This window comes from Neofelis nebulosa, chromosome 4 (genome assembly GCF_028018385.1).
Source record: "Neofelis nebulosa isolate mNeoNeb1 chromosome 4, mNeoNeb1.pri, whole genome shotgun sequence".
Taxonomy (NCBI): Eukaryota; Metazoa; Chordata; class Mammalia; order Carnivora; family Felidae; genus Neofelis; species Neofelis nebulosa.
In genome coordinates, this window is record NC_080785.1 from 167,800,238 (window position 1) to 167,823,898 (window position 23,661).

The 23,661-nt window shown below is 57.2% G+C and overlaps 1 protein-coding gene and 1 long non-coding RNA gene across 6 annotated transcripts; one reads left to right on the plus strand and one right to left on the minus strand.

The window, feature by feature from the left end:
• Nucleotides 1-1,621: 1,621 nt before the first annotated feature.
• TLE6 (TLE family member 6, subcortical maternal complex member) lies at nt 1,622-11,501 on the minus strand. 5 transcript variants are annotated; one of them, XM_058728394.1, is made up of 17 exons: nt 11,425-11,499; nt 10,736-10,842; nt 10,143-10,201; nt 9,760-9,805; nt 8,716-8,757; nt 5,711-5,773; nt 5,305-5,623; nt 5,155-5,177; nt 4,859-4,919; nt 4,676-4,779; nt 4,550-4,587; nt 3,727-3,979; nt 3,379-3,629; nt 2,950-3,091; nt 2,391-2,541; nt 2,074-2,150; nt 1,622-1,905 (listed from the first exon to the last, which is right to left on the minus strand). In XM_058728394.1, exons 2-17 carry the CDS (start codon nt 10,802-10,804, stop codon nt 1,801-1,803), a joined length of 1,803 nt encoding a protein of 600 aa, XP_058584377.1. In that variant the 5' UTR covers nt 10,805-10,842; nt 11,425-11,499; the 3' UTR covers nt 1,622-1,800. The 5 variants fall into 5 exon arrangements, 4 of the variants coding, with proteins under 4 accessions (XP_058584377.1, XP_058584378.1, XP_058584379.1 ...); XM_058728395.1 differs by lacking the exon at nt 11,425-11,499 and having other exon boundaries at nt 10,736-10,943; XR_009261209.1 differs by lacking the exon at nt 2,391-2,541 and having other exon boundaries at nt 1,791-1,905; nt 11,425-11,501.
• Nucleotides 11,502-16,118: 4,617 nt separating this feature from the next.
• On the plus strand, nt 16,119-18,685 carry LOC131508520 (uncharacterized). Its single transcript, XR_009260041.1, has 2 exons — nt 16,119-16,728; nt 17,739-18,685. It is a non-coding gene; the product is annotated as an uncharacterized LOC131508520 (long non-coding RNA).
• The last annotated feature ends 4,976 nt before the right edge of the window (nt 18,686-23,661 follow it).

Consider the following 23,661-nt stretch of genomic DNA (forward strand, 5'->3'; position numbering starts at 1 on the left):
CCGGGAGAGTCGGAGTGCTGTCGAGCAGCAGGGTTACGTGGTGCTGGGTGGCAAGGAGCCACCAGACCTCAGTGGTTGAAGGCGGCGGACGTTTCTCTGCCGCTCGTGTCCACGTGGTTTGCAGGGCTCGACGGCGAGGAGTCACTCGGGGCCCGTAGCTGCAGGATCCAACGTGGCAGGGGAGAGGAAGTCACACGTGGCTTTTATTTAGTTATGCCTTTGCATTTTTGTTTTAACGTGCCCTTTTGAGAGACAGAGTGTGAGCAAAGGAGGGGCAGAGAGAGAGGGACACACAGAATCGGAAGTAGCTCCAGGCTCCGAGCTGTCGGCACAGAGCCCGACGCGGGGGTCCAACTCCCGAACCGCGAGATCATGACCTGAGCAGACGCTTCACCGACTGAGCCGCCCAGGTGCCCCACACATGGCTTTTCAGTGCCCTGGCCCCAAAGTTGCCTGTATCTCTTTCACTGCCAGCCCTTCGGACGGAATCATCCCAAGCCACTGCCCATGTACAAAGGGTGGGGAGTATAGAGGAGAACGGAGTTCTTTGGGGTGCAGTTTTCCTTTGAGACCCACCCACCGATAATTCCTGAGAGCCTGGTGCACGAGGACACCTGGCCTGGCATAAGCTGCCAAGCAAACACCAGAACCCCAGGGGAGGTGATGGTAAGCCGGGAGCTAACAGGTGAAACCACCAGCTGGGAGGGTCGTGCAAGACTGTGGGTACACAGGGAACAGCATGTGCAAAGGCTCAGAGGTAAGGCGCTCGGCCAGGTGGAAATCAAGGGAAATCTGCTCCTCCTCGGCCACAGGGGGAGCGAGGTCTCCAGCCCAGGCTTAAGCAGAGAAAGCCCCTAGAAATGTGGGCCAGTGGGGACGGGGACATAACACGTCTGTGTTCCTGAAGCTCCTAGGGGCTGCTGTGGAGAATGGTGAGCGGGTGGCTGGGTGGGAGGCCCAGACGCCCCTGGGAACCTTCTGGAGGGAGATGGCAGGGTCCCCCGGGTGGAGTTTTGGAGGTGCTTTTTGGGGGAGAGGACAATTCTCTAAGGAAAGCAGACCTCTTGGCACGATTGGGGGTGCTTATGCCGGAGGGGACAGGGCGAGCAGGTGGGGTCAGAGAGGACAAGCCTGCCAGAGACTAATTGCTGTTTTGCTGTGAACTACTGTGTTCTGGGGGTGGGGGGTAGGTGGGGGAGGGACCCGATCACTCTCGGGAGGGGATCCTGGGCACCATGGGGCTGAGCAGCATCCCCGGGCCCCACCCACTTGGTGCCAGGCATAGCCCCCCACCCCCGGTCACGATGACCAGAAATGTCCAGATTTGCCCAGGTGAGATGCACCCATCTAAAGCGATAGGGCATCTTGGGAAGGGCGGAGAGCCCCACCCCTCGATGGCACAAATGGCTGGGAGACCCGTCTCCGGGAGATGAGGGGACAGGAAGAAGCGGTCCACGACCACCCCCGCTCCCAACAGGGCGGTCAGTGGCTTTGAGGAGATTCTCAGTGAACGTGGACTTAAGGCTGGGAGACCCAGCTGGACAGAGTCCTTTCAAACCTCTGCAAGACGGGCGGGGGCGGGGGCGGGGGCGGGGGTGGGGGGGACGCACAGAACCTCTGCTATTTCCAATTGCTTTATTACATGTGACAAAGATCGCCGGCCCCATTGCGCAATGCGGAAGAGACCCGGCTCGCCCACCACACCCCTCCACCATTATGCCTCCACCTTGCTGGGGGAAAAGGACAAAAAAAAAAAAAGAAAAAAAGGAGCCCAAGTCAGGACAACTGGTACCAAGCCCTTCAGTAGGTGACCTGGTACACAGAGGCGTGGTCCCTGGACCCCGTGACAATCAGGCGGTTGTTGGGGGACACATCACAGCACAGGATGGAGGAGGTCTCGGGTACCTTGGAAGGCAGAAGGCCAGCATGAGCTGAGGGGGCTCACCCACCCCGCCCCTCACCTCTGCTGGCAGTTCAAGCCTGGTCCCTCTGGGGGCCTCTGCATCAGGACCCCTGCGTTCAGCTCCCAGACCTGAACGCTGCCCCCCCCCCGCCCCCGCCCCGCCAGGGTACCTGGAGCTCCACGGCCCCCGCTGGCATGCTATAGACGCCAACCAGGTTGTCCGTCCCGACGCTCACCCACCACTGGCCTGGGAGGAGGCGGAAGGGACCAGTTTGGGGGGGAAATCGGCATCTGAGGGCAGGGCTGCTGGGGGTCTGGGACGCAGGGGTGGCCCCCCACCTCCCTCTTGCCTCTGTGGAAAGCATCACTGAGTGGTTCCTGCTGATGAAGGGTGTTGGGGGGTCAGGAGGGGTCAGGAAGGCGGGCTAGGATCCTGTGGGAGTCTGGGGACCAGAGGGGACTTGCCTGCCCCTTCCTGGCCACTCACCGAGGGGGGAGAACTTCAGACCCAGGATGGTGCCGTCCTTACACCCCACCATGTGCTTCTGGCCCCCTCGGGTGGGCTGCAGCCACTGCTGGCCATTGGCTGTGCCCACCAGCACCCAGTCCTCCTGGGGACTAGGGGACAGGCTCATTATCTGGGGGGCAGGCGGCAGGGAAGAAGCTAGTCAGGTCCCAGCCTGGCCCAAGAGGCGGACAGGGGCACAGGGAGCCACCCTGGGGGCTGACCTCCTGCCAGCCTCCCGGCTTCGAGGGCCTAATGAGCAACTTCACACTGTGGGCCTCAGTCTGCTCATCTGTAAAGCAGGTTGGTTCCCTCTACCTTAAGGGCTGACTGCGGAGACTAAAGGGGGCTATGAGCACCTGAAACAACATGAAAGTGTCTGATGCTCTTAGGGCTGGAGGGAGGAGAACATCTCTAACGACCCTATTCCCACCAGCACCACTGAGATGTGGGGTCCCATCCAGCCCCCTTCCACCTCCTTCTCTGTTCTGAGACCCAGCTACTACTACCTGGCCGACCAGACCCTTCCCAGCCTGCACACCTGAGACTCAAACTGGTACTCCTGAGGCTCTCTGGCAGCCCTCAGGTCCCAGCACCGCAGACAGGTGTCCAGACCCCCTGTCCAGACGTTCTGGTCTTTGACAGCAATGCTCTTGGCCCCATTCGGGTGGCCCGGCAGGTCCCTGGCCAGAAGGGGTATTGGGAGAGGGTCAGGGCTGAGACTCTGAGCCTTAAGCCCCAGGAATTCCCCTGCCCCACCGAACCACACCCGGGTGACAGATGGGGAAACCGAGGCAGGCAAAAGTGCCAGGACTGGGTTTTGAAGAAACCCAGCCACAGTCTGAACTCAGGCCTTCAACGCTCTCGGATGCAAACGTAAGTGGTCCAGGGGTTTCTCTGCTTTGGGGCTGCTGGATCCCTACTCAGGCTTTCAGGATGACTCCGCGCCCCTCCCCCGCCCAGGCCTCACCTGATGACACTCTGGTCCCGTAGGTCCCAGATCCTGACTGTGCCCTCCGTGAAACCAGCCAAGGCCAGGCTGTCCTCAGGCTTGGAGGCCAGGGCCTGGCAGGTGAGGCCCGCGCAGGGCAGCTCACCGCTCACGTGCAGGGAGGGCGCGGTCAGGTCCCACACGCCCACGCCAGCCAGGTTGTGGCCACCCGCGAGCAGGGTCGTGCTGTCTGAGGACAGCAGGCAGGTGCGCAGGTAGGCCCGGCGGGTCTGTGGTGGGCAGAGATGCAGGGGACGGTCCTCGTCCTCTTCCGGAGGCTCTTCTGGCTCCCGCAGGCCCCGCCCCCAGAGCCAGCCCCAACCTCACCTGTACGCACAGGTGGCTCTCGGGATACCTGTCCTCTACCACCTGGCTGGCCAGGCTCCACACTTTGACACCACCCCTGCCACAGGTGAAGGCGTGTCGCACGAAGCTGCTGACAGCCGTGGCCAGCACGGGCTCCCCGTGTTCCAGCGTCCGCACCTTCTCCATTCTGTGTGGGATGGCCCACTTCTTGGATTGCCAGGGCAAGGCGTCCGGTCTCTTCCACGTGTCGTCAAAGTCCTCAGGGTCCCAGCATCTTGGGAGGGGAAGCCCCGGGGCACCAGCCTACTGGTGAGCCTCTCCGCCTGGAGGGGACCACCCCTCAAACCCGAGGAGCTTCATTCTTTTGCAGACGTTGGGGTTCTCAGGCCTCGCTTCCCCCACGGCGCTACCCATGCCCCCTCAAGTATTCTCCCTCTCCTAGAGCCAAACATCACCCCCTTCCACCTGGAATGCTTTGCTCCATCCTAGCAAACTCCTACTCATCCATCAAGACCCTAACTGTTATGCCCCTTCCCTCCAGGTAGCCTTCTCGTCCCCAGCTGGGCTGCCCCAGCCTCAGACCACAAGCTCAGGACTGTCTGCACCCAGCTCTAACACCCTCTTTCCATGGGAGTCCTTTCTGCAAAGCCAGAGCTAGTCACGTGGGGAGGGACAGTGATGCTGGCCTGACGGTCTCCGAGCTGCCCCTTTCCACCCAGATCCCTCAGCTCTGGTTACTGAGGACAGTAATACGGTGGTGGGGAAGGGGAGGACACACCCACATCCCTGGTCCCCTCTACCTGCCAGGGACAGAGGTGCAGGTAGGAGAGTGACAGATACTTACATGGGCTTCAGGAAAGGGCGGGCTCTCCCAGCAGGCTCCTGTGGGCGGGACCAGAGTCACGCTCAGCTCCTTCTGCCCCAGCCCTCCCAGCCTTCACGGAGGCCACCGCTCCGGCTGGGGCCTCACCTGGGCCACTCGGGAGAGCATCCCGTCCGCCTCGGTGCCTGGCTCTGTGCTCCCTTCGTGGGAGCCCTCAGGGGAGCTGAGGGAGGGCACAGGTGGGCTGAGAACTGGGCAAAGACAAGAGCAGATGAGTGGCGGGTGTGGGTCCTCGGGGCAGGCTGCCCCCCCTCCCCGCACTGGGATTACCCAAAGTGTCTTCCATACGTGGTTCCGGTCCTGAGTAGCGCGGTCCCAGGTCCTGACTCTCCTGCCCGTGGGAATTGGGGCGATCAGTTCAGACCAAAAGACCAGCCCAGGGTCAGTCTTAGACCCTGGAAACCTCAGGGAGGCCCAGGCGGTATAGACAGCACTCGCCAACAGCCCCAAGTCCCGAGTCCCCCGAGGGCACGCGCGACTAAGGACCCAACGGATCCCAGGACCCCAGCACCCAGCCCAGATCACCGCCAGCCAGAAGCCCAGCCCTCCAGGTACCAGTCACTCACCAGTCCTGGCGCCTGCTCTGTCACTAGGACGATGGGGTGGGGGTGGGGGTGGGGGTGGGGGGGTGAACAGGAGGACAAGGTTCAACTGTGCTGCCCCTGGACAGCCCCCTCCCACCCCACCCCCCAGCCCCTCACCCGCGGGAGGCTCACGTGTGTGCTGCAGCCGCTCCCCCTTATTGTGGGTCCCGGCGAAGATCTGCCAGAGCTGCTCGGTCAGGACGTCCTGCCAGAGCTGGGGCTCCGAGTCCCAGGATGCCGGCGTGTCCAGCTGGTGGGCTGGGGCGTCGTCCACCCCAGAGCGCTGCGTGAGCCAGTCTGAGGACCTCGCGGCCACGACATCCTCGAAGTGTGGCCCCCGGAGACTGGAGCGCGGCGGGGTCGGGAGCGCCGGGTGCGGGGAAGCCTCGGGGCTGGGGGGCCCCCAGGAGTGCCGGTCAGCCAGCCCACCCGAGACCTGGCTCGAGGGCTCCTGCAAGCACACGGTTGTGAGGGGTGGGAGGGGGTGCCCTTGGCCCCGAGCCCGTCCCCTTCCCCACCTTGAGGGCCGGGCACCCACCTCCTCCGGCTGGAAGCCCCGGGGTCGACTCCAGGTCTCCATGGTCCGCAGGAAGTTTTCTGCCTGGAGGGGCAGACGTGTCCCAGCTAAGCCTCTGCAGCTGGACAGCCCCGGGGCGCAGACCTCCTCCTGCAAGGGTCCCTCAGTGTGCGAGGCGGCGGGGACACACTGCCTGCCTTGAATGGTTCTGGGCGGATTGATTGGTGGTAACACAGAGCCCTCGGCACCGGGCTGAGTGTGAAGAAAGTTCTTTGTACCCAGAACTCAGCAGCAAGTGGTAAAGCCTAACCCTAAAGGCCAGTCGTTTTCATAAACTGGTAGAAGGTAGGATCCGATCTGTCCTCACCCCAGGACATATGCCCCTCTGCATGGGGACATGTGCGTTTGCTTGAGTGTTGGAAGCGTATTAAGAAATCGATGAGGGGGATGGCTGGGTGGCTCAGTCGGTTGAGCATCCGACTCTTGATTTCCAGGCAGGTCATGATCTCACGGTTCATGGGTCTGAGCCCCACGTCAGGGCTCTAACAGGGAAGAGCCTGCTTGGGACTCTCTCTCTCCCTCTCCCTGTCTCAAAATAAACAAACTTAAAGATGCAATTCCTCCAGTCTCAGGCAGGTCTCAACAGCCAAGCAGGACAGCACAGACCCCATAAGCAGGGGTCCCGAGAACGTGCCTGCGTCCGGGCTGTGGGCAGACCAAACCTCTTGGCCACTATTCCCAAGAATCCGTGACGGGGAGCCCCCCACCCCCCGTGGTGAGATAAGGACCTCGATGGGAACAAAGTGCAGCCACATTTAGTCCAGTGCCAGACTAAATACAGCGGGAATGTTCTAGACCTGCCCGTCTAATGCAGTGGCTGCTAGCTTCGAGTGGCTACCGGGCACTTGAAATGTCAACCCAGCTCCCGTGGCCTCCCGGAGAAGACGGCGTGGAGCTGGTCTTCCCCTGCCTTGTCAACGCGCACCCCTCCGTGGTGGGCACGGAGAAGCCGCCCAGAGTTGTCTGGCCCAGGGCAACTTCCAAAATCCTGGGAAAACGCTCTGATCCATGAAGAGAGCGAGCCGATAAAGCAATACGGTGTGGGCGCCAACCGTGGTCTGTCCTGTTTAACAGGAGCTACGGGCATTCCCGTTTTGCAGATGAGAAAACAGAGGCCCAGAGAAGCAGAGGCAACTTCTCGAAGTCAGGACGGGGCTTACCTGCTTCCATCTGGAGCCTGGTCAGGCAGGCAGAATGGTGAGGGAGGGGGCGGGTGGCGGGACCCCCTCCCGTGGCCGTGGGCTGGGGCTGCCTCCTGGGGCAGCCGGTGATGGGTTCCCCAGCTGGGCCTCCCAGCAGCACGCGCCCAGGGGAGCCTTCCCCAACTCGCCCTGGCTCGTTAATCCGCAATTTACTGGCACTTGAGTGCACTCAGCATGGAAAGAGCGGCTCCCTCCTGCCTGCTAGCCGGCCCTCCCTGGGGAGAGGAGCTGGCTGGGCCAGCCTGCTGCTCCTCGGGATTTTAAATGTGCAGCAAGGAGGCTGGGAAAACAGGGAGCGGGAGACCGAGGGGAGAGGACAGAGGAGTCTCTGAGGGACTACGCGGCCAGCAAGGGTTCTAGGGATCTTCCCCTGAGTGGGTGTGAGGGGGGCTCCTGGCTTGAACAGCAACTCTCGGGGGGCCTTGTCCCCTACATCCTTACACTCAGCAAGTGCTGCGGGGATCCCCCCAAATCCACAATCTGATTAGTTCTCACCAGCAAAGCATTAAGTGACCACCCCACCCAGATGGTCCTGCTCTCCTGCCCTGCCCCCCACAGTCCATCCTCCAAAGGGCGTCCATGAGCGCCCAAGTCAGGTCTGCCCTTCCCTGCCTGCAGCCCTCCAAGGCTTGCACCACCCTGTGGGAAAAGCCAAGTCCTCCCCGAGGCCCCCACAGCCCTGCACCACCTCCCCTCCCTTCCTCTCATCCCTTCATCACTAGGCTCCAGCCACTTACACGGGCATGGTCTTGCCCCAGGACCTTTGTACTGGCTGTGTCCTTTGCCCATTCTGCTCCTCCCATCCTGGACATCTGCACTCCCTCCCTGATCACCTTCCCAGCAGGCCTTCTCACTCCCACCCCTGCCCTCATGTCCCCCTGGGCGGCTCGGTCCCATCCCCGTGCCTTGCCCAGCTTTCACCACCCGACACTCTTGTTTACCAAGCTCTCATCACCCCAAGGGCACAGGTTCGTCTGTGTCCTTCTCTGCTATTTCCCTGGCGCCTGCAACCACACTTGGCAAGAAGGTGATGGATAAGGAGCTGTTGAATGAATAACCGTGTTCTGGTTGCTTCCTGCCCCCCCGCCACCCCCCCCCCCATCAGTCTCTCCCTGTTCTGTGCACTGCCCACCCCAGGCCCTGCTAAGTTGCAGACACGGACCTGGCCTTCCGCCAGTCACATCTGGCACAGGCAGAAAGTCCTGCCAGCACCCAGGAGAGAGGGGCCAGGTGGCGGAAGGACAGGCAGGAGTGGAAGACAGGCTTCGGCTAGGGCACGGAGCCCTGTGCTGGGAGCCCGGGCCCCCGTGCAGACCTGCACCCCCCCCCCCCCCAAGCTCATGTGCGATCCGGGCCCTGAGAACCCTCAGGCGCACGGAAGGCTGCAATCCGGGTGTGCCTGGCACATGACAGGCCCTTTGGGCCAGAAGTGACAGACCCAGACCTGCAAAGTGCTGACTGAAAAGGTCCCTGGCCTCCTCTGAGCCACGCAGGGACCTGGGAGCAGGCCGGGGAGGAGCCTCAAGAGGATGGGGGACGGGCTCTGATGTGCGGGTGCGTGGGGGCTCCGGGTCAGGCTGCCCTCCTCTGCCCACAGCACTCCAGGGCTCCCACCTCCTTCGGGGTCAAAGCCCACGTCCTCCCCACGGGCCCCACAAGGGCCCCCACAACCTGCCCCTGTCATAGCCTCTGTCTCTCCCCCCATTTTTCCTGTCTTTCAAGGAGGGGCAGCCGCACCCCAGCTCCTGGTCATCAATCACTCACCTGCTTGTGATGTTCCTGGAGACCCTGCCGGATCTTCTGGAGCTGCAAGGGAACAGCAGGGATTGCACCGAGGTGGGGGAGGGGTGGGGTGGCCAATGGAAGCGGACAAGAGTAGGAATCGAAGGCTGTGCGTGCTTCTCCCCAACTATGTGATCCTGGATAAGGTGCCCTACCTCTCTGGTCACTACATCTATCAGATGGGACACGACCCACCACACAGAGTGGGAGCTAATTAGGGACACCCTTGGATTTCATTCTTATGGTGAAGTTCAAAGACTCCCCAGAACCACAAGGCCCTACACACCTGCCCCTGTCCCTGTCCCCTCCCTGCCTTCCTCCCTCACTCTCCCTGCTCCAGCCACAGGGGCCTCCTGGCTTTTCCTCCTCCAGGCCCATTCCTAGCCCCAGGGCCTTTGCACAGGCTACACCCTCAGCCTGGAATGCTCTTCCCTGCTCTCTCTGGATTGAAAAGCTCCTTATCCTCCATACCTCACAGGGAACATCACTTCCTCCAGGAAGCCCTTCCTGACTATCTCCCCTCAAAATCTTTACTCCCGTCCACCCCCTTCATCTTCCGGCTTCTTTATAGTGGTTACGGCTTATGAATCCGGTTTCTCCGCTCACTTCTCTCTCTCCCCCCGCCTAGAGGTGCGCTGTGTCCAAGGAGCTCGCCACGAGTCAAGAGTGTACACTTAGTCAAGTTGAAGATTCAGTTCCTCACAAGTTCTCCATGGGCTGCGTGTGGCCGGCGGGGTGCCATATTGGGCACCGTTGATATAGAACATTCTCATTGCAGAAAGTTCTAGAAGACGGCACCATACCAGCACATACCCTCCCCGGGAGCAGGGGCTCCTGTTACCTATCCTTCCAGGATGAACTGTCAGCCAAAGAAACGCCCGGAATTTCTAACTTTGGCAGCGAGGCCAGTATTCACGAAGAACCCCCTTGAAGAAACTGGCCCAAAGGAAGCAGGAATAGGCGCAGGAGAGGGGGTCCCCAAACCCGGCTCGCCAGGCCGCCCGGGGGCCGCCCGGTGGGGCTCACCGCGTGGGAGGTGCTCTCCACCTGCGCCGTCAGGTGAGGGGGGAGCCTGAGCGGAAGAAAACCTCCGGTGAGAAGAGCCTTCAAGCCCCGCCCCCCCACCAGCCCCGCCCCCAGCCGGGGAGGCCCTGGAGGCAGCGTCGGGACACGCGACAATCGAGGCAAGTACATTCGTGCCAAACAACACAACTCGACGAGGTACGCGGGGGCCAGGATTGCCGTTGCTGGTTTTCCGTTTGCTTCGGGCTCCAGGGAGGCTCCCCGCCTGCCATTACTAGTTCTGTCTTTGGGGCGAGGGGCTCCGGGGCCACCGAGAGCGCGGACGGGACGCTCTCTCCCTCCGGGGGGCCACAGCGGGACCTCCAGCCCCTGAGCGCGCCCGTCACCTGGGAAACTGCCGCCGGATCTGATCCAGGACGTCCGGGGAGCTCAGTTCTGGAGAAGCCTGGGGAAGGGGAGAGGAGGTAGATGCACCGCGGCCTCCCGCCGCCCTCGGGCCACAGCTCCCATCGGCGCCTCCCTCCCCGCCCCCCAGGGGGTGGGCTGGGGCCTCCTGAAACCTCCAGGGGGGCTCGCTTTCTCCGGTCACGTGAGTCCCCACCCAGCCCCCTCACCCCGGGAGTATCTCCCATTTTGCAGCTTGGCCTAAAAGTCTCAAACACGGACTCTCTGCAAAGTCCTGGAGAGAAAGTTTGCCCACACTGTTGGAAAGGGGTCGTTTCTGGAGCAAGGGGCTTCTACTTGCAAAATATTAACCAGAGATGCTGCGGTCATGTGTTCGTCACCCGGGGGATAAGAAGCAAGTGTAATTTACAAAGGGCCTTGGCACCTGTCGGGAGGTGTGTCCGGTTAGCGCCCCCAGCCTGAAGGCCTGGCCACTTGCCCGTGACCCTCCAGCAGGAGCAGGACAGCCAGGTTTGAGCCCAGCTTCCAGGAATAAGCACCCACAGGGGTAAATGCCTCACCGGGCCCTCCTCACCAAAGTTCCTGGGGGCCTCCTCAGCCCTTGAGGGTGCTCCTGGGGGCGGAGATGGTCCCAAGAGGTCATCTTCAGGCAGTAGCCACAAGGACGTTAGCCAGGAGGCTCTAAAAGCGACAAAGTGATGGCAGGTCCTGAGGGCAGAAGGCCAAGCAGCCAGGGACAGAACCAGCACCCACCCACCCCCCATCCAGTCTCCCCTCCAGGACCCAGGCCTGGATCCCCATCACCTCCCTGACCTGCGCACTGCATGACCTATATCCTGTGTTCGGTTATCAAAGGCTGGGGCCTCCAGCTGCCCCAACGGATGCTGGGCCGCATCCAGGGGCCTCATCCCATGGGCTGGGAGGGAGATGGTGTCAAACACTTACACCCCCCCTACCAGCTGCTGCCAGGGCTAGGGGAACCCCCCGAGAAGGACGCTAAACTTCAACCTCAGTTTTGAGACAGTGTGAGACAAATTTGAGCACGGGTGAACATCACTGGGAAGGGGTTTTGAAGGATGAGTAAGAGTTGGCCAGGGGAATTAGGACGTCTCAGACGCGAGGAAAGGGACCGCTCTCCACCCCAGTCACTCCTGTGGCACCAAGCCCCCTTTTTACTTGGCTTCTGCCCCTCACCAGCCTTCCAGCCTCCTCCCCGACCCCGCGGCCTCTGGGGTCCTCCAGGAGACTCGCCTGCCCACTCACCTCCCTTAGGACGGAGGCCCAGAACAGCAAGAAGGAAGCGACGTGGGGGGGGAGGGGGGGGGGCAACCAAGTTCAGGCTGAGAATGAGCGCCCCTCCAGTTCTCCCCTCATCCCGGAGCCCTTTGACCCCTCGGGCCCCGCCCCGGCCCGCCCCGGCCCCGCCCCCGCCCCGCCGGGCGCCACCTGCACCACGAGGACGATCAATGAACGGGCAGCCGCTGCACGTGGGCTCGGACTCCGCGGGCGGCCGCTGCGGGCTCTGGCCAATCGCGAGGCCGCTTGCCCACGTGGCCCACGGCCGCTATCGCTGATTGGCCGGCTCGCCCCAGCCGCCGGCCGGGCTGTCAATCAGCGCGCCCGGCGCCGCCGCTTAACCCTCGCGGTACCGCTGTGGGGGGAGGGCAGCGGGCAGAGCCGCGGGCAGTTCGGGGTCCAGGCAGGGGCGAGGATATTTAGAAGGGTCTGGGGCTTGGGGTCAGAGGGTGCCACCTGGGAAGGAGCTGGGCGGCGTGCAGTTGCATTATTTAGAGAGGACCGTCTTTAGCCTTGCCCGGGAGTGGCTGGTGGCTAGGGGTGGGGCTGGGGGCCGAATCTTTCGCACCCATTCCGGTCCTCGCACGGGGGCTGATAACGTTTTCCCCTCAATATTAATAACGTGCAGTGCAGACGAAGGACGCTTCAAGCCCCCTTAATGGGGAAAACATAACAGGCCCCTTTCACCCAGCACCAAGCCCTGGGCTCTGTATTTTTGTCAGTGAATTTTGCCAACTGCCCTCCCCCGCGCCCCCCCCCCCCCCCCCCCCCCCCCCAGCCCGGCGTCTGAGCACCAAAAGCGGGAACTGCAGAGGCCTTGACTCTGGTACAAGTTTTCAAGGCCAGGGTAGGAATGGGTCGTGGGTATTCCAGGCTTGGGATGGTAAAAAGATAAGCGGGGGGTGGGGAGGGGGGGGGTTGGGAAAATTCAGGAGTTTGGGTTGTAGGAGGCCGGCGATTCTAGATTTCTGTTTTGGCCTGGTTTGCAAATGCCTACTGGAGGTGTGCCGTGGTCTTGCCTACCCCGGGACCTTTGCACTAACCATTCTCTCCTCTGCCAGGAATAGTCTCCCCCTGACAGCCACTCAGAGGTCACCAGACCTCCGGGAGGCCTCCCCTCACATTCCCTTTAAAAAATGAACTTCCAGGGGGCGCCTGGGTGGCGCAGTCGGTTAAGCGTCCGACTTCAGCCAGGTCACGATCTCGCGGTCCGTGAGTTCGAGCCCCGCGTCAGGCTCTGGGCTGATGGCTCGGAGCCTGGAGCCTGTTTCCGATTCTGTGTCTCCCTCTCTCTCTGCCCCTCCCCCGTTCATGCTCTGTCTCTCTCTGTCCCAAAAATAAAAAAAAAAAATTAAAAAAAAAAAAAAATGAACTTCCAACACCACCCCCACCACCCCCACCCCCATTCTCCCTTTCTTATTTAATTTTTCCCCAAATGCGGTTTGAATTGGCACTAATCTTGCAATCTCAGTGGCTGTAGGTCATGCTGTGTTCAAAATTCACATAACACACAACGCTGATAGGATTCTCAGACATTCTTGCACAGGCCACAGGGCACCTGGGTAGGTGTGCTGGCTTGGGATCCAAAGGAATGAGTGAGTGAGTGAGTGAACAGTCCGCTTGCCCATCATCTGCGCTTTGTCTGGGGCTGGGGGAGGTGGGCACCCTGGGAGTTCAGATCCTGGGATGCACCGTCCCCAGAGGTCCTAATGTAAACACACGACTTGGCTTTTGTGGCTGGTCTGTGGAGGAGAAAGCGAGGGCTGCCGCGTAGGAGCCGCAGAAAAGGTTTTCACCCACGATCCCTCAACTGGCCCTTAATTGAAGCGTATTTTATTTATGGGCCAGTCTGCTAATTGCCTCCCCCTGTGCGCTTGGCTCTCCTCTCCGTGGTTGCTGGGCACACCAGTTTATCCAAGGCAGTCGGTCTCATACGCGATCCGCTGGGTACCTGTGGCTATTTAAATTCAAACAAATTAAAATTAAACAGAATTTAAAACTCCGTTCCTCAGGCTCACTGTCCGCGTGTCAATTTCTGCACAGTCACCCGCGGCTGGGGACGACCGTCCACACTGGACAGTGCAGATCTGAGGTCCTTAAAGCAGAAAAATGCCTAGGTCCACACAGAGGTCAGGAGCCGTCCACGGCATCATCCATTCTCCTCTCGCCCGTGGACGCCCCGCATGCCGGTGGGCTAATAGCTGGGACTTGGGCTGGCCTGTGCTCACCCTGTCCTTCCTTTCGCTGTCCCCCGCTTGCCCTGGTCTGGCTAGCAGGGACGCAGGCTTCCTTGAGCCCTTTGGAAGGGCTCAGGGCACAGAGGAGGCGGGGGCAGGGAGGAAGCAAAGGCTTCCTTCTTGGCTTTTGAGTTGTGGTCGCCCGGGAAGCCCCAGGGTCTGGATGAAAGTTTGACAGAAAAGGGGTTTCCATTTCCAAAGCTTTGGAGATGACCTCAAGCCCCCAGAGGCCCAGGGTTACTTGCGTTGGGGACAGGCCAGGCAGGAGGCTCAAGAGAAAGCCCAGGGTGCAGAGGGGGCTGTGGAGTGACTACAGGGAGGTGACAGCAGAGAGGTGGTGACAGGTTTCAGCCTTGGGCCTCCATTTTCTCCCCTATCCCCAGGACATCTCAATGGCCTTCATGGGCAAGAGACAAAAGCCAAGTGACACACGTGAAGGAGCAGGTGTAGAAAGCCAGCGGGTAGAAGGACCTTGGTGTCCAGCCAGCAGATGAATGACTGACAGACAGAAGGACAGGGACCCTCCCAAGACAGTGGCGGGGCCCAGTGATACTCGAGGGTAGGAGGCCCCTCAGCTGCCCCTCTCCAATGCCACAGGGAACACCCTTGAACTTAGACCTGGCCCCAGGAAAAGCGAATTGATTGAATTACCCAGAATTGATTGAAGTTTGCCTCCTGCCATCTGGTGGAGAGAGCCTTGTACTCATTTCCGGGGCTGCTCTAACAGTCCCCACATGCCCAGGGGCCTGACACAACAGAAATCTATTCTATCATTTTCTGGAGGCCAGAAGTCCAAAATCACCGTGTCAGCAGCGCTGTGCTCCCTGCAGCGGCTCTTGGGGAGGATGCGTCCTGCCCTTCCTGTTTCTAGCGTGGCCACTGTGCCTTGGTGTCCCTTGGCGTGTAGACACATCTCTCCAGTCTTTGTGTCTGTCCTCACTTGTCCGGCCTCCCGTTCCACATGTTCTCCCCGTGTGTGTCTGTGTCCAAATCCCCTCTTATAAGGACGCCGGTCATTGGATTTAGGGCCACTCTACTCCAGTAGGACCTCGTCTTAAATAGTTACACCTGAAGTCATTCTGTTTCCAGATAAGGTCACATTCCCAGAGACGAGAGATGACGATGTGAAAGAAACTGTTTGAAGGGCACAGTTATATTCTCTATGAGCTCAGAGAGAAATTAAGTGGATAAATCAACCCATTCAATCCTCCATGAGTCCAGAGAGGTTAACTGACCTCCCCAGGGTCACACAGTTATTAAATGGCTAATGCAGGATTTGAACCCGGGTCACCTTGCTGTGAGAAGTATCCTTGTAACCCTGACACCATTATGCTCAGGTCTAAAGGAGGTTCCTGTCATTGAACTGGACCCGAACATGCAGGAAGGTGTGTCCATTCTAGGAGTGGATTTGGGATCACCTGGACCTGGCTCTCGCTTCCAATGAAATCCAGATGTATTAGCTACTGCCGCATAACAAACTGTCCCCAAAGTTAGTGGCTTAAACAATAAACACGTATCATCTCACACAGGCTCCGGTAGCCAGGAATCTGGAGGTGGCTTTGCTGGATCGTCATTGGGTGGCCGATAAATAGCTGTTCCAGGGCGCCTGGGTGGCTCAGTCGGTTAGGCGTCCAACTTCAGCTCAGGTCATGATCTCGCAGTCTGTGAGTTCGAGCCCCGCGTCGGGCTCTGTGCTGACGGCTCAGAGCCTGGAACCTGCTTCGGATTCTGTGTCTCCCTCTCTCTCTGCCCCTCCCTTGCTCACGCTCTGTCTCTGTCTCAAAAATAAATAAAAACATTAAAAAAAAAAAATAGCTGTTCCAGCTTCCCTGCCCCCCTCCCCAGCGAACATGGTCTGCCACCCAGAAGTCAATTTAAAAATCTCACTGAGGCCCCATCACTTTCCTGCATCCCTAATCCTACTCCCTACCCAGTGCTTTGTTGTTAATTCTTCTTTGTCCTGTTCATGGGCGGCCCTAAGGGTGACTGAGTGGATAACACCTGCATCCGTCCACATGCCTTTTTTGTGTTCTTCTCCCTCGGATGTCGGTGTCTCAGTTGTGGGGTCCAAGGTGACTTCGCCTCCCCCGCCCTGGACATGCTCCCCCATTGGGTCTCGTGCTAAGGCTGTCAGAGGACTTGGGGAGGAGATGTGACCCGAATGAGGCCCCCATATCACCGCTTCCTGTGACGTAGTGCAGAGACTCGCGCATCCAGCCAGCTCTTGGGAGATTTAAGACGAAGTGTAACCCAGGCTGGTTAATTGAGCGCTGGGCTGCTGAGGGCTTCCCAGCAGATCCGCACATGGCCAGTTGTGAATACCAGTGACGTCCTCCCAGTGAAGGCAGCAGCCTTGTCCCGGAGAGACCCCCTCCCCCCAAGGCAGGGAGAGGCTGCATTCACCTTCCGGAGGGGCCAGTTCATTGCCTTTAGGAGGTGGGAAGAGGGGAAGGTGGATCCTACTAGGCCCTATCCCGACGCCCATTCATAGTTGAACTTGTGGTCTCTGGCTCCCTCTGCTGGCGAGATGTTTTATTACAGCGCTGTTGCCGCAGCGTTTCTGCACCGTGAGGCCGCCAGCTTGCAGCCGCGCACGTAAATTTAGTAAATTTGTCCCGGCGCACAACCATCACCACAACCGAACCTTAGCACATTTCCGTCACCTCAGAAGGGTCCCTCTGGTCCATTTTGACACCCCCCCCCCATTCCCTAGCTTTCTGTCCTCCAGGGGTATCTCCTTTCCTAGAAATGTCATATAAATGGGCTTATAAATGTGTCTTTTGTATCTGGCTCCCTTCACTGGAGGTAAGTTTTTGAGGTTCATCTACGTTTCTGCGTGGATCAGCACTTCGTGTGCCTTGTCGTTGCCCACGAGCGTTCCGCTGCGTGGACGGACCCCATTGTGTTTACGCACGCGCCCTTGATGGTGATTTCTAATTTGGGTGATCACGAATCCGGCTACTACGAACATCCGTGTATGTCTGTGTTGGGATTTGATTTCATCTCTCTCGGGTGGATCCTCTGAGTTGAATCGGTAGGTATATGATAAGGTGTCTCTTTAACTTTTCTGGAAGCTTCCAGAGGCTTTCTTCCCAAAGTGGCTGCACCATTCTGCATTCCCACCAGCTGTGTGTGAGGCCCCAGAGGCTCCCCATTCTCACAGTGGGGAAACTTTTCAATTAGGGGATTCCCGGACCAGGGACTTCTTCCTTCTCAGAAGGGTCTCCCGGCGGCCAGGCCCAGCTTGCCCTCATCTGGCTGCGGGCCTGATCGTGAGCTCCATTTCTGCCCTCATCCTCTGAGATTGGACGCCAGACTCAGAGTCAGGTGGGTCTGGGATGCCCACGCACTGTGGGTCCTTGTGGGTGAGGACCTGTGCCTTCAGTTTGTCTCTGTTTATCCATCTTTCTATTATTTACTGCCTACGGATGCTTTTAAAAAATGTCCCACTGGGGGCGCCCGAGTGGCTCGCTTGGTTGAAGCGTCTGACTCTTGGTTTTGGCTCAGGTCATGATCTCACGGTTCTTGGGTTCCAGCTCTGCGCTGACAGCGTGGAGCCTGCTTGAGATCCTCTCTCTCCCTCTCTCTCTGCCCCTCCCATGAGTGCGCACTCTCTCTCTCTCAAAATAAATAAAATAACCTCTAAAAGTAAAATAAAATAAAATAAAATAAAATAAAATAAAATAAAATAAAATAAAATAAAATAAAATAAAAGTGTCCCCCCAAAGAACCACACTGGTGCATTGCTTCTAAACACAGAACAAACCTCAAAGGTTTCAAATGAAGAATTATCATCACCTGCTGGGTCCTCAGTGGGATTCCTAGGCATCGGCCACATGTTACGTTTACCCTTTTCCTCAGGTGTTTGCCTACATATCTTTAAGTCGGCGGTTCTCAAGCTGCTGGGCACCAGCATCCGCGGGGGAGGGGTCGTGCAAACACAGGTCACTGCACCCCAGCCTCAGAGTTTCCAATGCAGGAGATCTGTGGGTGGGGGTCCAAGGGTCTATATTTTGAGTAAGCTCCCAGGGGACCTCGTTACAGCTGGCGCGGAGCCCTGCTGGGAACCGAAACTCTCCATGGCTTCTGCAGTGCTGGACGTGGTGGCTCCATGTGACGCCGCAGGGCTTAGCCCGTCGCACCCAGCCCTGTCTCCCCATCCGCTTCCCTTCCCCACCGTCAAGTTCAGTTAGATCGACTAGGGGCCTCGCCGTTACTGTGATGGTAAGTGCTGCTGTCTTCTGACCTCTTTGGTACACGTGGCGACAGAAACGGGCTAGTGGATGGGGGCAACTGGGGGGTTCAGCCGGTGAAGGAACCCGACTGACTGATTTCCGTTCAGGTCATGACCTCACGGTGGTTCGTGAGTTCAAGCCCTGCGTGGGGCTCTGCGCTGACAGCTCAGAGCCTGCTTGGGATTCTCTCCCTTCTGTGTCTCTGCCCCTCCCCTGCTCACTGTCTCTCTCTCTCTCAAAATAAATAAATACATAAACGTTAAAAAAAAAAAAAAGAAGGAAACATGTGCTCATGGAACCGAGGAAATGGATGCCTAATTTTCTTTAAATTAATTAAAGTTTAGATTTTAAAAACGATGCTTGATTAGGGGTGACTAAGCCTCCCGGTGTGTCTGGCAGGATGTTAGGGACCGAAAGTGGACGGTGCTGGTCCCACCAGGACGGTAAGAGAAAGTATTTCTGTTTGGGACAACTGGGGACGATCTGGGGGTGCAAATCTAATTTTCTCATGGCAAATTTTATGACATCTCAGTGGGGGGGGGGGTCAAGGATTTGCAGTGACAACCACGGGGTCGAACTGAGGGTGTCAAGCACTCGGGAATTTGAAGAGTTTGTACCCGAAAAAAGGTGGGATGCTCTTGAGTGTTTTCCATACCGATTACATTTGAAAGGCTACGACTTCAGACAAATTGGGGTAAATATACTGTTAGAGGTAATTTTACTTCTGTTTTCTTCCTTTTTAAAAAACGTGGCTAGGGGCGCCTGGGTGGCGCAGTCGGTTAAGCGCCCGACTTCAGCCAGGTCACGATCTCGCGGTCCGTGAGTTCGAGCCCCGCGTCAGGCTCTGGGCTGATGGCTCAGAGCCTGGAGCCTGTTTCCGCTTCTGTGTCTCCCTCTGTCTCTGCCCCTCCCCCGTTCATGCTCTGTCTCTCTCTGTCCCAAAAATAAATTAAAAAAAAAAAAAAAAAAAACGTGGCTAGAAAAATTTCAACTGCATACGCAGCTCACCCCTTATTTTCCTTGGCCGTCACTGCCCTCTACATGACCCTGTTATCAACCTGCTCTTTCTTCGTTTTCTGGCTCATCGTTTGTTTGGTAACGACTTTTTTGAGCTGTAACGCCCATGCCACGCAACTGACCTATTTCAAGTGTAGAATTCCGTGTTTGTGTGTTTGTTTGAAGTATGTCCGCAGGGTTGTGCAATCATTAGCACAACTAATTGTAGAACATTCTGTCACCCCCAAAAAGGAACCCAGTCTCCATCAGCGGTCACCCCCACCTCCTTCCCCGGCCCCCACGAGCCCCCTTCCCGTCCGTGGATGGGGCTGTTGTGGACGTTCCACTCGCGTGGCCTCTTATCCCGCGTGGCCTCTCGCGTCTGGTTCCCTCCCTGCGCGTCGTGTGTTTGGGGTTTGTCCGCGGGGGCGGCGAGCGTGGGCGCCTCGCTTCTGCTCCGGCCGAGGGATGTGCGCGTGCGCGGTGGACACGGTCATCTGTGGACGTGCGCGTGCGCGGTGGACACGTTCAGCTGTGGACGTGCGCATGCGCGGTGGATGCACCCGAGGGGCGTGCGCGTGCGCGCTGGACACGGTCGTCTGTGGGTGTGCGCGTGCGCTATTTCACGTACACTGAAGTTGTTCACATTAGTATTTAGTTGCCTTTTTCATCCTGTTTTTCCTCTGCTTACAATATATTCTTTTTTTTTTTTTTTTTTGCTTACAATATATTCTTAACAAGCAGCCGGAAAATGGTTCAAACATTGAGTGGACTCCTGTCCCTCCCCTGCTCAAACTCTTTCCCCCCCGCCCTCCCGCAGATGCAAAGCCAAAGTCTTCAGGTGGCTTCCGAAAGTGCTGCAGGGTCTTTACCGGATTACAATCTCTTCTGATTAATCCCGGACCACAGTCCCTTTACTCAGCCCCACAGACCTTCCTGCCGTTCCTCACAGACGACCACAGGACTTTTGCACCGGCTGTCTGCCCACCTGGAACAGTCTTCTCCGTGACTGTGTTGTGACTCATTCCCTCTAGTACTTCCGGGTCTTAGCTCCGGGTCACCTCTTCGGAGAGGCCTTCCCTGACCCCCACCTACATGAAACCGCACCCTACCTCTACCCAAGGCGCTTCCCAGTCCTCTTACCTTGTTTGCTTTCGTTTCACACCGCTTTTCACCGTCGGACAGCCGTATATGAGTTTGGAAACTAGGAGGCGAGGCTCATTGGAAACCATTCCAGAAGCCCTTACGATGGATGCTTCTTGCCTGGAGCAGGCTCTGCCAGGATCCATCACCTTGTACCCCGAACACTCCCCGCATTTGCCAGTGGGCCCTTAGTATTCTACCATAAGCCAGAGCCTTCCTTTTCCCCTGTGAACCTGTTTATTTCAGAGCCCCATTTTTAAAATGGCTTCTCTATTCATTATTCTCTGTAATTATCTCGATGGTCCCATGGTCTGAGATTTGGCCAGACTTCAAGCTGGCTTCCGTACTTTGGTGACATGCCCCATCTTTGTTTTGAGTGCCTCCCGGCTTTCAGGTATAACTAGATGGCCCAGGCTCCTGCCCCTCTCCTGCCCCAGCACCGGGATCATCCTTGCAAACATGCAGATTTCTGAGCCCAAGCACAGTGGGAGAGGGAGTGGAAATTAGGGGTTCCTAGGAGACTGGGCCTCTTTTTAAAAAGCTTCCTGCTAGGGGCGCCTGGGTGGCTCAGTTGGTTGAGCGTCTGACTTCGGTTCTGGTCACGATCTCACGGTCCGTGAGTTCGAGCCCCGCGTTGGGCTCTGTACTGACGGCTCAGAGCCTGGAGCCTGCTTCAGATTCTGTGTCTCCCTCTCTCTCTGACCCCCACCCCTCGTGCATGCTCTGTCTCTCTCTGTCTCAAAAACAAATAAACATTAAAAAAAAAAAAAAAGCTTCCTGCTGGAATAGGGTGGCCTGAGAGTGAGGTGGGTATGAGTATAAAAAGGACACAGGATATCCTTGTGCCGTCACAAATGTTCTGTATCTTGGCTGTGGCTACATGAACCTACCCACGTGATACACACACGCGTGCACACGCGCGCACACACACGTGAAAGGGAATGTCTGCCTGAGATGAATGGACTGTATCAATGTCAATATCCATTGAACTCCAGTTTTGCAAAATGTTGCCACTAGACAAAGGCAAAGGAAATGTAAACTGGGGTCTCTCTGTACTATTTCTGACAACTGCCAGTGAATCCACCATTCTTTTTTTTTTTTTAACATTTATTTATTTTTGAGACAGAGAGAGACAGAGCATGAACGGGGGAGGGGCAGAGAGAGAGGGAGACACAGAATCGGAAGCAGGCTCCAGGCTCTGAGCCATCAGCCCAGAGCCCGACGCGGGGCTCGAACTCACGGATCGTGAGCTGAGCTGAAGTCGGACGCTCAACCGACTGAGCCACCCAGGCGCCCCTCCGCCATTCTTTCAATAAAGATTTCTATTAAAAAAGAGACCTACTGATAGGAACATAAGAAAATAGCATCACAATGGGAATGCCAGTAACATGAGAGGCCATGGAAAGAAAATGGAAGGATCTCGTGTCGCTCAGTGAAGGAACTCCTGCGCTGTCATCCAATGTCCAATCAGTTTTACGGAAAAGATGTGAGGATAAAATTCGGAATGAAAAACAAAAAGGACACCTTCTGGATGACGCAGGGAAATGGCTTTGTTTAGGACCCACTGTTTTCAACTGCACATAAGCCATTCTACAATTCTGGAAGCAGTAACATGACCAGTTATATTCTCGGCAAATGCAGCAATGAAACCAGAGCTGTAGGCAAAAGAACGAAAGGAAATGGTTGCAAACAATTAAAATCGCTCACTCTTTACTCCCTGATCATTAGCTGGCTTTCTATATACAGGATAGTCCAGGATAGGAAACTACTTTTGGGTAAATTTCCATTTTGATATCTTTTCAAACTTACGGAAAAGTTGCAAGAATAGTACCAAGATTTCGTGTATGTGTGTGTGTACGCATGTGCATGTGTGCACATGTATGTGTGTATTGTGTACGTGTGTGTACATGTATGTATGTGTGTGTGTATACGCATATACAAATTATGTAGATTTCTCCTCTTAACTCTGAGAGTCAATTGCGGTCTGTGCCCCTTTGCTCCCAAAATACTTCAGGGAATGAGGAGGTTTTGAGGGTGTAAAGAGGCACTCTTGTGGTCACACTCCACTCCACTGGAAGAATTCCACATATCTTCTAGAAATAACCACTTTGTCAGTATGTTTTGCAAATATTTTCTCTTGTCACTTGCCTCCTAGTTTGCTTTAAAGTGGCTTTCAGGGGCGCCTGGGTGGCTCAATCGGTTGAGCAGCCGACTTGGTCTCAAGTCATGACCTCGCAGTCGGTGAGTTCCAGCTCCACATCAGGCTCACTACTGTCAGCACAGAGCCTAATTTAGATCCCCTGTCTCCCCTCTCTCTGCCTCTCCCCCGCTTGTGCTCGTTCAAAAATAAATAAAACATTAAAAAAGAAAAGGAAAACCTGTAAGAATTTTCAGTTTGCCTTAAATTGAGCCTGTTCATTTAACGAAATTGTAGCCAGCTGTCCCAGCACATCTGGGCTTCTCCGGGTCCCTGAGATAGCAGCTCACAGCCAGCAGCTGCTCACAGAGTCCCCAGGCCTGCCCCAGCCCTTTCTCAGGCACCCTGGGCCAGCTCCCCACCCCCCAGAAGCGCCCTGCCTAGAACGTGGAAAGTCTGGGGCTGGTTTCCAGAAGGGGGAGTGGGGAATTTGGGGAGCGTGGGGGGCAGGGTAGGGGCTTCCCTGGGAGTGATGGGTCTCAAACAGCTGTGCAGGGCTTGGAGGACGCAGCAGAAAGGACGGGTGCTCGCCATCACTCCCCATCTACATTGGGCTATATTATATTTAATATATATATATATATATACATATATATATATGTATATATATATATAATTTATTAACATGCTTAATTTTTTTGCCCCTCCCAGCTGCAATCTAAGAAGGATGAGGGCAAGAATTTTTGTGTCCATTTACTGCCGTATACCCCAGTGCAGAGAACAGAGTCCCGGATATAAAAGTTGCCCAGTGAGTATGTACGGAAGGAATCCACACGCACTTTTCCTGAGCCCACCCAGCGCAACAAACAGAAGAGTCACAAACGTGAAAATGTGAACTAGGTCGCCATCGAGTGGCCAAGACAGGATACTACACCCATCAGGAAGGAAAAAAAAAACCAAAACACATGTAGAGAAATGCCCAAAATAGGACCCCATTTCTGGAAGAAATAAGAGACATTCCAGGGAGAATCATTCCAATATGGGACTATCTTTTCACAGGAGTGTTTGGCAGGTGGAAAGTGTTGTGGAAATAAGCATTTGTTGCTAACGTAACGGGGCGCACGGAGAGAGCTCGGCAGCCACGCCCCCAGCCGCACCCCGGGCCTCTTCCTGCCCCTGGCCACGCCCCAGGGTGGATCCAGTCTCTACTACGCCCACACTACCATGTGACTTCAGGTCCGCCCCAGGGCGGATCCGGAGACTGGGCCCAATCGCGTTCCAAAGGGCGGGGAGACCAGTGCCTCTCTGCTCACCGATTGGAGACGCGGCTAGCCCCTCCCACCGTCGAGACTCCACCAATCCCGAGCCCCAGGCTTGCCTCCTTTTCCGCTCCAGGCAGCCCCGGAAGCGGAAGCGATGATTCGGCCGTGGGCGGTGGCGGCGGTACCTGTCCCGG

Excerpts from the sequence above, each read along its gene's own strand:
- TLE6 (XM_058728394.1), bottom strand. The coding sequence starts at position 10,804 with ATGACCTCTTGGGACCATCTCCGCCCCCAGGAGCACCCTCAAGGGCTG. Across the intron at positions 9,806-10,142 it reads ATCCGGCGGCAGTTTCCCAG|GCTCCCCCCTCACCTGACGG; the intron begins GTGACGGGCGCG and ends TCTTCCGCTCAG. Across the intron at positions 8,758-9,759 it reads TGGAGAGCACCTCCCACGCG|CTCCAGAAGATCCGGCAGGG; the intron begins GTGAGCCCCACC and ends GTTCCCTTGCAG.